Below are 15,938 nucleotides of genomic sequence, written 5' to 3' on the forward strand. Positions count from 1 at the left end.
TTTTTTGTTAGTATGTGTTTGTTACACTGTACTGTAACAATTTCTACGCTTGAAACTTTGTGAGTTTGGAAAGTAGACATTTTTTGAATCTTCAAATAAAACTGACTACGTCTGACGACAGGCGGGCGAGTTATATCGCGTCGAGGGTGGTTTGATGTCGAGCGCGAGTCGGTTGTCGGTTGTTTAAGGACACACAATTTTCCCGAATGCCGGCGCGCACAAAACGAGGCAACAAAACGGAATTGATAGTAATCAGGCGCACACACCAAGCAGGCGCAGTAGTCTCCTCTGCAAGTGCGAAGAAGAAACTTCTGGCAACTCTCAAAACTATTACAGCATACAACCTCTTGCCGCTCCTGCTGTTCTTTCTCATCTTTACACTTTGCAAGCTTGCACCATCGTGGAAAAAATGTGCGGAAAACTTTCCGGGAACAAAAAAGCAAATGGAACAATCAAAGATTTAATGTTTGCCAGGAAATTGAATTTTGCCACGTCACGCCCGGAAAATAGCAGTTGTGAAATAGTGTGAAATATGATGAGATAACGCTGTGGATCTAATCACGTCGCGAGATAAATATTAAACGATCGTGCTTTGGCGGTAAATTATCGACAATAAAATCGAAGGTTAACGAGACGCAAAGTCGTAATCAATTGCAGCCGTATCAGCCTTGACAGCTTTGAGTGGGTTTATGCACTTGCGATCGAGGAATTCAAACCGTTTTTCATTTACATTTTAATTACATTAGTAGTATAGGTAGAGGAAAATAAATCACATCAAATATTGACCCAGTTTATTGAATTATCTTAAATTAAAGTAAAGCAATCATAATAATGTATATTTCTTTTTGTTTCAGGTACTGTTTGTTCTAATTGAAGAGGGAATAGTTCGTAAAAATTGAAGTCTGGGGACATTGTAAGGTTGTTTAATCAGGTTCGTGTGGTAATGTGACTGAATTTGCAATGTCGAAAATGAAAATGCAAATTTTGGGCTCGAAGGTTACATAATTTATGCATACTCTGTCTGAAGTAGGTACACCATACTAATTTAAATTTAATAAGGTGCTTTATGTTTAAAACTTTTGAAAAAAAAGTTGCGGATCGGGGGCGGTGAAGCAAATTTGGATGATTGTGCTGGAAAATAAAATTTATTCATAGGCGGTAATCAGCTGCTAATTTTTATTCATTGACAAAATTAATTAAAAATAAAAGTGATTGTTATTTGAAAGAAATTTTACGTAATATGCAATTAAAATGCCCCAGTTTTTTTATTCATCATCGACAATCATCTTCTCGTCAAATTGGGCATTCTGTACGATCCAGTCTGCATAGTATGCAACAGATGTGAAGACATCCGGCATTCCTTTGGCGCATGGGATACCCCACGAGACGACACCAACCTGGTAACCACTAGCGTCGATCAAAGGTCCACCAGAATCACCCTGACAAGCACCCTGGTTGACAGGAGAGGTAGTGCAAACATGTCCAATATCAATTGGACTGTAGCCCGCCAATTCCTGAGCACACCTTGCAATTTCAATAGCTTGTAGATTTATGTACTGTAGATTGTTAGGAATTTCACCAGGGTACGAAGTCAGGCCCCAACCACTCAAAGTAAGTCGCTCGCCACCTGATACCGTCGAACCGCGTAGTTGAATCTGTTGAATATTTCCGCCAAGTGGGATTGGACTGGCCAAATGCAGGACGGCGACATCGTTCAAAAGGCTATTGGGATCAAATCCAGCGTGGTACAAAGCCTGCGCCACTGGCACGCTAACTCCTCCTTGGGATAACGACGTGGAACCAGCGACTACTGTCATACCAGCTGTGCTGGATCTAGTGACAAAATGCAAATAATAAGTTACAAATACAGTATTAATACATGAAGGGATTTGCATTGTTACCCGTGAACGCAGTGAGCCGCTGTAAGGATAGTTGTTGGAGTGATGATGGATCCTCCGCAAAAGTGAGCTCCATTGTTTCGTATAGACACTTGGTGTTTGAATTGGCCCTGGCTCGCCGTACTACCACCCACTATGCGATGTTTGGCTGGCAGTGCAAGTGTATAGCATATGATAATCAACACCAATACGATCACAAGTACCGCATGAAGCAAAAATTGAGGACGAAGCATCTTTATAAATTGCCTGCTTCTCCCTCGGCTTCAACTTATTGTGAGCATGAGTATTTATACTCAGAGACAGTTAAATTTGGCAACTTTTATCAGCGATCTACTTCAAGTTGTTTTTTATCGATTAATGGATTAAAGGTAACAACGTATTTTGGCAATCATGAGCCTCAAGGTTCATGGTTTACGTGTTTTGCTCCCAAAATTAACTTGAAAATATTAGAGCTATTAAGATAAAAAACAAACAATTAGTTTAAATCTTTCATAATCGAATCTAATCTTACTGATAATTTAAAACATTTTTGTAATGTTTGTGCTCATGAATGTTTACGAATCTACGAAGAAAAAGCACGCATCAGAAGTGAAACTGTCTGGATTTCCTTTTGTCATCGATAAGCGGTTCACCTGAGTTTCGCTGGCATAGATTTTGACCAATTGGACTGATGGTCCAGGAAACAAACAACTGCAAGTTGACTTTGTCAACGAATTTTTACGTTGGAATATACAGGGTGTTGAAGTGTAATTGCAATATTTTGTCGTGATAATAAATGATAAAACTTCAGTATTATCATCACAATAGGCTACATATAAGCGTAATCACTACATCATCACTACATAGTATAAAGTAAAGTCGCTTTTTTTTTCGGTCCCTTTGTATGCTTAAATCTTTGAAACTACGCAACTGATTTTGATGCCGTTTTTTTTAATAGATAGAGTGATTCAAGAGGAAGGTTTGTATGTATAATAACATCCATTAAATAGTGGAGAAGTACTGTTATTTTTGAGGTTTCTAATGTGATGTAAATACAAAGTTTTCGATTATTCCCGTCTGCTATTTGTGCGATGCTTCGTAGCTTCCCCCTCCAAGCATAGACGTGTGTATGTGTGTACGTGTGGGTTGAAGTTGACCGGTTGATGTTTTTGTTTGGAGAAGGAAAGTCGCTTTCTCTGTCTGTCTCTTTGTATGCTTAAATCATTGAAGCTACGCAACGGATTTTGATGCGGTTATTTTACTTCCGTGCGAAGCCGGGGCAGGTCGCTAGTAATGTATATATCTAAATTTTATTCAATATGAACTTATAATTAACAATATTAGTTTACAATGTGAACGTTTTCCAATGATTTGGAACTTTGTACAATCCAGTTCCAATAGTATGGTACTGAAGTAAAGACATCAGGATATCCTTTAGCACATGGGATTCCCCACGAGACGACACCAATTTGATTTCCGTAGGCATCAATCAATGGGCCACCAGAATCACCCTGGCAAGATCCTTCGTTTACTGGTGATGATGTGCAGACATGGCCGTTACCGATAGGAGTTGAACCAGCTAGTAGTTGGGAGCAGGTATTCAAATCTATTGCAGCCAGTTGAATCCAATGTAACTGCGAGGGAAGATTGCCAGGGTAAGAAGTGCGCCCCCAACCGCTTAGAGTAAGAGTTTCTCCTGGGTTGACTCCTGACCTCGAAGGGGAGCAATTTGAATATATCCCTCAATTGGTAGTGCGCTTGATAAACGCAGAATAGCGATATCATCAAGAAAAGTATTTGGGTTGTAATTTGCATGGATCACAATCTGGCCCACAGCCACACGGACACCATTCTCATTTAAGTCAGTGACACCAGCGAGGACATACAATTGATCATATACTCTATGGAGCGAAATTTATATATAATATAAAGTTGAACGGGTGAAAAAGAATATTACCCATAAACACAGTGAGCAGCGGTGAGGATCGTGTAGGGTGAAATGATGGACCCACCACATGCGTGTTGGCCATTGAGTTGGAGAGAGACCTGATGTGGAAATTGACCTGGACTAGCAGGATATCCGCCTACGATTCGGTTTTCTTTCTCCATGGGTAGAGCTATGAGGTTTCAATAAGTGTTAATAGTGATACATGCTAGTTTTATTTCTTTACTTACCCAAGGATACCTGAAGTACCAAAGCAAAGAAAATCAAAACTTTCATGATTTTGCTTATTTGTAAAAGTGGCGACTTGATATTTCTATGTGCAGTTGAACTACCTGTATGCATTTTGCATCTTCCTACATCTCTATTTATACTATAAGTAAGTTTTAAAGTTGTAAAAGTGCGATAAGAGCATTGAGAAAATGTGTTTGCTGTGAGTGTTTTGTTTGGGTTTTCGTTTACTCCATTCATATAGACACATGTGCGGGCACTTCAATTGTGCATATCAAAACAATTGCACCAAAATGCGATTTATAAATAATTACTCTTTTTAAATATTATTTCATTGGAACGTGTTTATCAAATTATTTTCGGGGCACGTTTACAAGTGGTTCACAATCAAAATGCAAAATGAGTAACATGTTTTCGGTTTATGTTTCCTTTGTTATATCTTGGATCCAACGTGAATAGTAAGCCACAGAAGTGAAAACATCTGGTTGTCCTTTGGCGCAAGGAATTCCCCACGATACAACGCCGACTTGTCTTCCTGTGCCATCTACCAGAGGACCACCCGAATCTCCCATGCATGTACCTTGACCTATTGGAGCTTCGGTGCAAATATGACCACTTCTAATCGGGTACCCTGGCAGCTTGGCAGCGCATGTTGTCGCATCCATTCCAGTCAATTGTATATATTGCATTCTATTCGGCGAAACTTCGCTTGGGTAGTTGTCGAAGCCCCATCCAGAAGCCATCAGTTTCTCGCCGTTGGCGATAACCCGGTTACTACCGGCAAGACGAACGAGTCCTATGCCTGGTGTGGCGCCACTAAATCTGGGATTTACCGTCACTATGGAGATGTCATTTAAATTGTTTTCGCTATTATATTGTGCGTGTGAATCAATTCTTGCGACCCTGTAGCCTGTGCCACCTGCGTTCAGCTGGTTAGTCCCAACGACTACCATGATGGTGCTAGGGCTAGCTCTGAGAAATATGTGCAGAGAAATCAGATCAACGTTGTAAAGTTGTAGTTAAAGCTTTTCATTACCCGTTGAAGCAATGAGCTGCTGTGAGAACATGTCTTGCGCTAATGATGGAACCACCACAGAAGTGCTTGTTGTCTATAGTTCTAATGGAGACTTGATAAGGGAAGGCTCCATCTGGTGCGGTTGCACCTCCCATAATTCTCCCATGATCTGTTGGCAGTTCACTAGATTCTAAACCGGTGGTATTATTGGATTCCACCGATGATGGTGCAGCCAGACAAGCTGGTAGAAGCAATGTTAAAATAGTGAAGGTTTTCATATTGTTGGTGAAACTAGAAAAGGACCGGTACCTATATAGAAAAATAGTGAAGTTATTTATATAATAACAATTGAATATTCAAAATTTGTTAATATTTTTTATGCAAATACATTGCACACAAGGTTGTCACAAGATAAGCACGAAAATAAAATTGTTGTTGCGTTACCCAAGTGTTGACAGATTAAAAGTTTTAATTTACCAGGGTGTCCAACTTGGATTGAATTAAAACGTTTAGAATATGCGGGATATGTCTACCGTCTGTAAAGTTGCGATTATTTTAAAACTAGGCAAGCACACCGAAAAGGTGTGTTTTATATATTTTTATTTTTAAATTAATCTCTGCCAAATTGCAAAGTCAGATATTTTTCATTTTTATGTTAATTTTTCATTAATATTAAGTTTGATGCTTTGAATATGAGAATTTTTCGAAGATTCAGGATTGAAGTGATTGATCAGGATTGTGGTTTTAGTTTACGTGACATGCACAATTAAAAATTCCCAATGATGCAATCCGAATTAATTTAAACATCATTGACTAACTTGTGGTCTGTCGTTTTATTTTAGGTGTAATTGCAGTTTGTGCAAAACCATTTGGGAGACCCTGTTATTTATGTACATTTATGTAGCTATAGATAAAGAAATTGTTAATATTCATACGATAGCTAGGCGCATGAACAAATACCCATTAATACTAATATATGAATGCCATCATGCGCAAGGGAATATTAGGCAAAGCCTGGTTTGACTATTGTTTCATTAAATTATAATTTATTCAATATGAACATTAAGAATTACACCTATTAGTTAATAATATCTTTTTCAAAAGCTCTCGGACGACTCAAAATCCAATTATAAAAAGGGCACAGAGGTAAATACATTAGAATATCTCTTCGCACATGGAATGCCCCATGAACCGCTACCAATCTACCCGCCCTGCGCGTCAATCAATAGACAATCAGAGTCACCCTGGCAAGATCCCTGATATACTGGTGAGGTAGTGCAGACATGACCATTACTAATAGGAGTAGAACCAGTTAGAAGCTGGGAGCATGTCAGTGGCGGATTATGCTTCAGTGGGGCCCTAGGCGCAAATCAAGCTTGGGGCCCCTAAATCCGAAAATTTTCAAAAACGGTTATTAGCCCAGTAAAATTAATAGTTTTAGCGTACGGGCGCCGCAAAGTCTACTTCAACATTCGTTTGTGCCAAAAACTCATTTCCACACCACCTTGAGGTAGAGTACGTGGCGCGTTTTTTTTTTATCGTGGTATCCCCAGTTGGCCTAATCCACACGCACTATTCCAAAATTTAATGGATTATCTTCCGATTCGCTCTTCGCGATGGACCAGGTGTTGTGCGTTAATTGTTTTCAGGACCGATCGAAATATCACATGTAAAATTTTCTGCCATACTATCCGCGATTATCGTTTTCAATGCTATCTTGGTTCTCGAGTTCATCGTACGTGTGCTCAAAAGCGGTAATCGTATTTAAATTCAAATTACAAATTTACTTTTCTTGCCTTCTCTTGGGCAAAGATTTCAATAATTTTGTCGTACTCTAGTTTTTTAAAAATATCATTTTCTATGAACATTAATGCGAAGTCATTTAAGTGCTCTTGTGAAAGACTATTGCGCAGATAGTTTTTGACTCGTTTTAAAACTGAAAATGTCCTTTCTCCACTTGCATTAGAAACGGGCAAGGTCAAAAAAATTTGCAGTATTGTGTGCATACAGTAGAATCCGTTTATTGTGACTCCGCTTATATTGACCAACCGGTTATTATGACGTAACTACACTACCAAGTTTGGTTTTTATATAAAATTCTGTATAAAAAAGTCGGATATAATGACTTCGCTTACAGTGACATGTCGCTTTGTATGACGTCCGCTTATTATGACGTGTTTGTCAATTCCCTTCGATGTCATTATAACCGAAAATTGTTAACAGTGCCGTCTCAAATTGATTGAACTCTTTTGATAATTTTTTTGCTTCTAATTTTGAAATTGGTTTTTCATTGGAATCTGTGGTTACCTTTATCAAGGATTGGTAAATGTCATGATAATTTAGTCTTAGGGCTAAAACAGCGTCAGCTCTTGCGGACCATCGTATATCAATTATTCTCTTGATACTTTTAGAATTCTTATCTTTCATGCATTCGGTTAAAATATTCCACCGTCTTGTTGATGCAGCAAAGAAAATATATATATTTTGCATAAACATAAAATACTGTAATGCTCCAGAACAAGATTCCGCTGTAGTATGCCCAGCCAAATTTAAAGAATGACTTCCACATGGTATGAATTCAGCTGATTTGGAATGTTGTTTCATGCGTGCCTGTAATCCACTGTACTTGCCAGACATGTTAGCAGCGTTATCATAAGATTGGCCCCTACAGTTTGTGATATCTAAGCCATAAAAAAATGATGTGAAAAAATGATAGAAAGACGAAATAATTAATATTCCAAAAAAAAGAGTTACCCGCTATTTTACAACCTCAATGGAATGTTCCTCAACTCATCTCCTCCACAGATGTTCGAAATTTAAAAAAATTGACAATATACTACTCGCATTATAGCTACAACTTTCTAATGCAATATTCAAGAAAAGGTCACAAAAATTCGTGGTAGAAAACATCAAACTTTTATTTTAAACAGTTTGTCATAAAGAAATAAAATCGGAGATAAAAAGTTTTAAGTCAGCTATATATCCGTGACGGTTGCTTTGCGGACACGTGTGAAATGCCGTTTTGGGCGCCAAGTGAAAACCAATACGCTATTCATAAAGGCTGAGGTCAAAACCAACTGATGAAGTATTTGTGGAATTACTATGTCTATATGGGACATATAAGTGCCAGGGGCCCCTCAGGCAACCGGGGCCCCCCAGGCAGCCGGGGCCCTAGGCGCGCGCCTAGTGCGCCTAGGCCGTAATCCGCCACTGGAGCATGTATTGAGGTCCAAAGCAGCAAGTTGCATTCACTGCAGATCCAGGTAGACTACCGGGGTGGGAACAACGTCCCAAACCATTTAATGACAGGGTTTTTCCTGGATTGGCAGCTTGGAATCAGAGCGGGATAATTTGTATCACTCCCAAAAGAAAGTATTTTGGGTTGTAATTCGCATGGATCACAATCTGGCTCCTTATCCCTTTTTAAATATTATTTTATTAGAGCCTGATTATCAAATTATTTTCGGGACACGTTTACAAGTGGTTTACAATCAAAAGGCAAAATTAAGTACATACTAGGTTTAGGTTTATGCGTCTTCTGTTTTTTCTTCGATCCAGTGTTTATAGTATGCCACAGAAGTGAAAACATCTGGTTTTCCTTGGGCGCAAGGAATTCCCCACGATACAATGCCGACTTGTACTCCTCCAACATCTACCAGAGGACCACCCGAATCTCCCATGCATGTTCCTAAACCTTTTTGATCTTGGGTACAAATGTGACCACTTTTAATCGGGGACCCTGGCATCTTGGAGGCGCATGTTGCCGCATCCATTCCTGTCAATTGAATATATTGCATACTATTCGGCGAATCTTCTTTTGGGTAGTCGTCGAAGCCCCATCCCGAAGCAAATAGTTTCTCGCCGTTAGTGACAACACGGCTTCTACTGGCGAGAGGAACAATTGATATGCCTGGTGCGTTGATATTAAATCTGGGATTTACGGTCAATATTGCGATGTCATTTAAATAGGTTTCTTTAACATATCCTTCGTGTGATACAATTTTTTCGACCTTGTGGGTAAAGCCACCTTTGTTCAGTAGGTTAGTCCCAACGACTACTATGATTCTGTCAGGGCTAGCTCTATGCAATATATGCAGAAAAATCAAATCAAATGAACGTTAAAAAAATTGTAGTTAAACTTTTTCATTACCCGACGAAGCAATGAGCAGCTGAAAGAACATGTCTTGCGGTAATGATGGAACCACCACAGAAGTGCTTGTTCTCTAGATTTCTTAGAGAGACTTGATATGGGAAGGCTCCTTTTGGTGCGGTTGCACCCCCCATAATTCTCCCATTATCTGGTGATAGTTCACTGGATTTTAAACTGGTGGTATTATTGGATTCCACTGATGATGGTGCTGCCAGACAAGCTGGTAGAAGTATTGTTAAAATAGTGAAGGCTTTCATATTGTAGTTTAAACTAGAGAAAGTTCGCGACATTATATATAGAAAAATAGTGAAGTTATTTATATAATAACAACTGAATATTCAAAGATTTTTAATAATTTCTATGCAAATAGATTGCACACAAAGATAAGCACGAAAATAAAATTGTTGTTGCATTACCCAAGTGTTTACAGATTAAAAGTTTTAAAATACCAGGAGTTTTCAATTTGAACTGAATTAAAACGTTTAGATTATACGAAATGTGTCTACTGTCTGCAAAGGGGCAGTTTAGTTTCAATTATTTTGAATTTTTATTAAATTAGAATTTATTCAATATGAACAGTAATAATTACACTTATTGGTTAATAATAACTTTTTCAAAAGTCTTGGGACTGTTCACAATCCAATCCAAATAAAACGGCACAGAGGTAAATACATCAGGATATCCTTTTGCACATGGAATGCCCCATGAAACGACACCAATCTGCCCGCCCTGCGCGTCAATCAGTGGACCACCAGAATCACCCTGACAAGCACCCTGGTTCACTGGTGAGGTAGTGCAGACATGACCATTACTAATAGGAGTAGAACCAGTTAGAAGCTGGGAGCATGTATTGAGGTCCAAAGCAGCAAGCTGAATCCACTGCAGATGCGTAGGTAGACTACCGGGATAGGAAGTACGTCCCCAACCACTTAATATCAGGGTTTCTCCTGGATTGGCGGCTTGGAATCGGAGCGGGACGATTTGAATATAACCTCCAATAGGAAGCTGGCTAGACAGACGAAGAAGGGCGATGTCATTGAGGACAGTGTCTGGATTGTAGTTGGAGTGAATCAAAATTTGGGCCACAGGTATACGAATACCATTTTCATTGAGGTCGGTAACTCCAGCCAGGACATACAATTGACCAGACATTCTAGAAGATCAGAGTTAATATTATATTAGGCAATATTATATTGGTCATACCCATAAACACAGTGAGCTGCTGTTAAAATGGTGTTGGATGCAATGATGGATCCTCCACAGGCATGTTGACCATTCAGTTGGAGAGAGACCTGGTGTGGGAATTGTCCGGGGTTTGCAGGATAACCACCCACAATTCGATCATCTTTTATCAATGGAAGCGCTATGGAAAATGAACATAGTTAATGAGGAATATCAATTGCTATATTTTTTTTACAAACCTAAGGATACCTGAAGAACCACAGCGAAGAAAATAAAAACCTTCATGATTAATAATTTATGTGATTTGCATTTAAGTTTAGAAGGGAGTTAATTTGCTGAATGATTGTAATGTCATTCTATGCACTATTTATACTCAATGAATTCTAAGTTTTAAGTTTTTGATAAAGGCACTATCAAAGTGTCGGACGTACTTGAACTCAAGCATGTGCAAACACTTGAAATATTTAATAACATAATAATTGCAAAAATTATGAATGAATGAGTGAACAAAGCTTGTAGATGTTTATCTCTTTTTTTCGTTGCTCGTGGTGCAGTAATTCAATGTTTTCCTCGCATAAACTGCGTCATCTCTTGTGTCTTCATTCATAGCCTGCGTTAGTGGAGATTGGTGGAGTTTACGCTCGATGGTTTTGCGCTCAGTCTGTTCCAACAAGCGAATTTATTCGCAATTTGTGCGCAACGCTGGCAAGTCATTATGAGCGACTCACTCCAAAATGGTGAAATATGATTTTTGGTTTTTCGCCTTCATTTTTCGTTATTTTTACCATTTTTATCTTTAGTCTTCTTAACAAAAAAAAAAAGAACTCATTGCAATGAATGGCAAATCAGCAAAAGAAAACGCGCAGCGTAATCCACGGTCGGAAGACAGCTTCGTTTCAATTACATCTGAGAAACGAAGTCGGATGTTCGGCAGTCGTAGCGAGGGTTGAATACGCGTCGCGATGGGGATGACGGCGCACGGCTGCTGCGCCCTCCGAAACCCTCGGGGCGTTCGTCGGCGGTCTATTAACTCCCGACGCGGAAACAATGAGAAGCAATTTAATGCTCCGCCGCGCAGATTATTTCACATATTTCCACCGATAACTTCTTTGCGCCTCCTCGCGCCGAGAAAGGTGCGACCGTGTGCATTCACACTCGGATGATCCGAATGCCGGATTAAAAACACGAGGAAAAATTGCGGAATTATATCATGGAAATTGAGTGTCGTATGAATTGCGGCGTGGGTCACTGACCACACCAGAACAGAAGCTATTATTTTATACGCAGAAATATCCAAGACACCTCGAGAGAGATCGCAAGTCGCAACAAAAGAAGTAAATAGAAGTAGCCAAGTGGAAGTAAAATAGCGGACGCCCGAAGAAAGGCAATTTATACGAATTGAGGAAACGACCCGTCACGTCGTCACGTAAATCAATCGCAAATTATGATTTATTTTTAAATGCTGCCTGCTGTATCGAAGTGCTTTATATGTGGTTACCAGAAATTATGACCCGCTTAGAAATTGTATCTCTCTGGTAGGTATTCTATCATCATGGAGAGTGGAGTTTGAAAGACAACTCAATGAATCAGGTCAAGCATTGTTGCCCGCTGATTGAGCACATCCTGACTCGACTGGAGTCGTCGTCGTCGTCGCGCGCCACCAACCAAAACCCAAGACACTCGCGTTAATTAGCACGTGACGTGCGAGCGTTTTTATGCACGAAAATTCATTGACCCACACAGGCACACACAGCATTCGATACATTCAGTTTGGATTAGACATTAGCGAGAGATCTCTTCGGCGCGGCGCTTGGCACCGAGTGGTACGAGGTCGTTTTTGCGTTGTCACCTCTTCGGCCGTCCGCCGCCGATGTACCGCTATGCACACACACTTGTTGCGCTCGCTTGCTCGTTCGCCAGATATTCCCACAATTACTCATCTGGTCGCTGTGCGCATACCGTGCGTTCGTGGAGGAGGCCGGCGTTCATTGAAAAGAATTGACTGACGTTAATCGACACAATGGCGGCGGCCGTCGCGATTATTTCGGTGGCGATGTCGCTTCGCTAGCGACAACAAGACAAGAGATGGTCACTGAACCTCATTGCAATCTGTATTACACAAATGTACCAACAACTTTCAATAGTTTATACTTTTTTCTTCAATTTTATAAATGCATTTATTATCTTTATCTATGCGAGGGAGTTGGTAGTCAGAGGTAGGAGTTGAAGCCATATATCTATTTTTACGATTCATTCGGTGCAGATAGAAGCGGATAAGACGCGTGCAGTTCGCGATCATCAATCATATTTATTACGAACATCAATCAACATCATCACTTTGTGCCCTCACTCTCGGATATCACCTTCAGGCGCGCAGCGCAACCCGAGAAATAGATAAATCTAAAAAGTCTGCCATATTGCAACGCGACGCCATTTTACTAAACTAGGTTAGTCGCTGTAATATATCTATATGTAGATGGGCAACTTAATATACATTACTTTATATTGCGTTGCATCCAGTTTTTTTTTGTAGATTTTAGGATAAATCTACTTTAGTACATATCAAACCACGTTTTGGAAATAAAATATTTTTTTGTTGGCCACCATTCATCTATGATTATATTACGCTTGGCACTGCATCCGACATTACGTTACAGTGGTTACATTGGCTCCTCTTGGCTCTCTCCATTCATTTTTAGTTTATGACTTTACATCGGCCGACTCTCGCGGAATAATGCATAAGAGTCGAGTTCGCCGCCGAAAACCAGGCGACCGGTTGAAATCGTAATAACCTAACGACGTGACTGCGAGTGCGACTCAAGTCTTTTGATTTCATTTTATCCCCACATTCTACGAATATCATCCACGTTCTCATCCTCATCCAGACTTACTACACCCTTCGAAAAAAAGTGGAAAATTATACCGGATGAAAATGGCAAGAATCGCTAGAAATCGCTTGAAATAAAATAGGGAAGTAGCGAAAAATGGGAAAGCAAACGAGAGTTTGCTACGCGTCGACGCTGGTCGTTGAATGGAAGCCGGGATGAGTTATAACAAGTTATAATAGGGAATGAAGGAGTCGCGTCGTGAAGAAAGTCCATTGTCGGCTAGTTAATCTACTACATGATTGAAAGCATCCGAAACTTTTGTGTGCGCGCGCCATTATAATTGCCAAGCTGTTCGTTACACTTTATTACTTTTGTACGTACTTACTTTTAACGTTCCGTGCCGGCAGGTGCTTGCGCCGCCGCCAAATCTGTACAATTATTCATGTCTGGCGTCTTCGATTAATCTCGAAAAAGTTGGAGTTATTTTTAAGCTCGTTTCGCACACTTATGTAATCTTAATTTAAAACTTTTGAGTGTGCACCCACTTGAATATCAAATGTGTACCTGATAATCCATATTGTTTAGAAACGTGTAAGTATTTTGTTTTTGTTTCTAATAATATACTAGCCGTTTTGAGTGTTTGTGATTCATTATCATTTTTTTTTTGTATCTCAGGCTCACGTGTAGACGAAAATTGAATTGATAACAAAGTAAAACTTTTGGATCTTTCTAATCTTCGGGTTTCTCAGCAAACTTTACAAGTTAAATTAATTTCCAACTCGAGCTGCTCGTTTTAATTACTCTTACCACTCACACCCGTTTTTGGGTATGAAATCATTGCAAACTTGGTAATCTAGTTTTTATCGCTTGGTGCTGAAAATGGTCGGAATGTAATCCAATAATACAATAAATTCCAACAATTGGGTGTTGAGCGTTTTACCAATCTGCTTTTTTTGCGCGTGTGTGTTTTGTGAGCTTTTGTGGGCGAAAACAATAAAACGCTGCATATTCGTATCACGTGCGCGCATTTCGTTTCATTTCACAGGTTGCGCGCATTTGAATTCGTTTGAATGAAATTTTCGCACGACCACCAAATTGTTATTATTGACATTTCAATCGGTTCTCGAGCGCGCGAGAGCACCCTCCGTGCAAAGAGCAAATTACATTTTCATCCGTTTGGGGCTTTAGTGGCGTCATAATTTGCTTGGCGGGAGGGCATACAAAATGGCGGCCATAAAGAAATTATTGCGTTTTCCACATGCCCGCTCATAAACACTAAGTGGCGGGATGAGGACTTTTCAATTGGAATGAAAATTGAAATTTTTTATCCGCTTGCAGAGAGTATTCGTGTTTTAGGCGTCGTCATGACGATCGTAAGGGTCGTAAGTGGAAACAATTTTTGCTTCGCGTGCGGTTTGAGTTTATTTGACCAAGCGTAAAAAACAAATTGCTTAATGTTTTATTAGTGCACATTGCTGTGAGTTGCTTGTGCGCCTGCCTTCACATTACAAGGCACGCTGACGACGTTGATAACATTCAATTTTTTTTGACTGCTAAGAGTGTTGTAGATGCTTGTTGCCTAGCTATTATGTGTTTTCATGTTTGTTGGTGTAGGGGACTTAATCGAAACGCAGTTTAATCAACTTTCAGCGCAAATACTTGGAGCGCAAAGCGCTTCCGAAAGCTTAATCACAGTTTGCATATTTCTTCCTCTGCTTGCTCGTTGCCGCTCGTTATCGCGGCGTGCTTTGAAGCCGGCGCGACGAGATTAAATCAATAACTGAACGATGAATAAATAACAATATGGAAGGCGAGGAGCGCGCGAATGAGGAAATGAAGCGTGAAATTGTTGCCGGCCAGCGGTGCGACCGCCGCACTGTGCATTCGAGCATTTCAAAATGGGTACAAACGGGCTACTGCCACCATCAAATCCCGGACATAGATAGGCCAATGAAAGATTAAACTCTATCCGTTTTCCTCAATTTCAAATTGTTTTCAAAGCACAATTTTCCATGAAGGTAAACAAAACAAGGAAATATGTGCACATACTTGAATCGAAGGTCAGTGGATGGCACTTTACACTAATAGATTGTAATCGATTGAATCAACATTGTAAACATTGGGTGTTATTCGTGGAGTGCGAAGGTTTTGTTGTGTTTTTTTTTTCCTATCGGTATTATTTTGTGCTGAAAAGTCGTATAAATCAACACTGCGTGATGGGTAAATGAATCGCCAGAGGGCGTCGTGTGCGATTTACACTTTGCGCGCCGGCATTACAGCCGGATTACCGAGCGCATTATTGCGTTTTACACGCAACGCGCGTGATTTATGCGCTTCGTTCCAGTACTACTATACTGGACTTGCGAACGGGAATGAGGACTGCTATGGCTGGAAGCGGGTGGGAGCTTGAGTTCATTCGACGACATATTGTCCTGACAATGTGTCAAGTCCGGCGATTTCCAATTTGTAATTTGTAATTTGCCGCCTCGCATTCGTAATTTCGTAATTTGTAATTTATCGCTATGTCTGTGCGCCAGCAATCATTGCCGGGTGTGTATTATCTCTCACTAAGCATGAATTGCAATTTTATTATGTCAGCAAAACATAAAAAAGTTATGTTTTGGCTTTTTGATACAAAATATTAAAATACGTCCCCATCAACTAAATAAATAATTGTAATTAGACATAGTTTCATAGTTATTTAAAAATATAA

General features: G+C 39.8%; 4 protein-coding genes and 1 long non-coding RNA gene across 5 annotated transcripts in view; 2 read left to right on the plus strand and 3 right to left on the minus strand.

The window, feature by feature from the left end:
• Positions 1-15,938, plus strand: part of LOC135793292 (low-density lipoprotein receptor-related protein 2-like) — a 57,950-nt gene that overhangs the window by 25,450 nt on the left and 16,562 nt on the right.
• On the plus strand, positions 620-2,687 carry LOC135793300 (uncharacterized). The gene is made up of 2 exons (XR_010548597.1): positions 620-754; positions 855-2,687. It is a non-coding gene; the product is annotated as an uncharacterized lncRNA (long non-coding RNA).
• On the minus strand, positions 1,163-2,175 carry LOC135793297 (trypsin beta-like). The gene is made up of 2 exons (XM_065304198.1): positions 1,902-2,175; positions 1,163-1,833 (listed from the first exon to the last, which is right to left on the minus strand). The coding sequence occupies exons 1-2, from the start codon at positions 2,129-2,131 to the stop codon at positions 1,266-1,268; spliced, it is 798 nt and encodes a 265-aa protein (XP_065160270.1). The 5' UTR covers positions 2,132-2,175; the 3' UTR covers positions 1,163-1,265.
• On the minus strand, positions 3,169-4,182 carry LOC135793298 (trypsin beta-like). Its single transcript, XM_065304199.1, has 3 exons — positions 4,053-4,182; positions 3,835-3,994; positions 3,169-3,778 (listed from the first exon to the last, which is right to left on the minus strand). Exons 1-3 carry the CDS (start codon positions 4,162-4,164, stop codon positions 3,556-3,558), a joined length of 495 nt encoding a protein of 164 aa, XP_065160271.1. The 5' UTR covers positions 4,165-4,182; the 3' UTR covers positions 3,169-3,555.
• Positions 4,463-10,789, minus strand: LOC135794346 (transmembrane protease serine 9-like). The gene is made up of 8 exons (XM_065305578.1): positions 10,637-10,789; positions 10,419-10,578; positions 9,817-10,368; positions 9,216-9,545; positions 8,599-9,145; positions 6,272-6,384; positions 5,087-5,374; positions 4,463-5,022 (listed from the first exon to the last, which is right to left on the minus strand). Exons 1-8 carry the CDS (start codon positions 10,680-10,682, stop codon positions 4,470-4,472), a joined length of 2,589 nt encoding a protein of 862 aa, XP_065161650.1. The 5' UTR covers positions 10,683-10,789; the 3' UTR covers positions 4,463-4,469.

This window comes from Atheta coriaria, unplaced genomic scaffold (assembly GCF_025399875.1).
Source record: "Atheta coriaria isolate IRGN ID8LTWV9N9 unplaced genomic scaffold, Caltech_Dcor_3.1 hic_scaffold_6_pilon, whole genome shotgun sequence".
Taxonomy (NCBI): domain Eukaryota; kingdom Metazoa; phylum Arthropoda; class Insecta; order Coleoptera; family Staphylinidae; genus Dalotia; species Dalotia coriaria.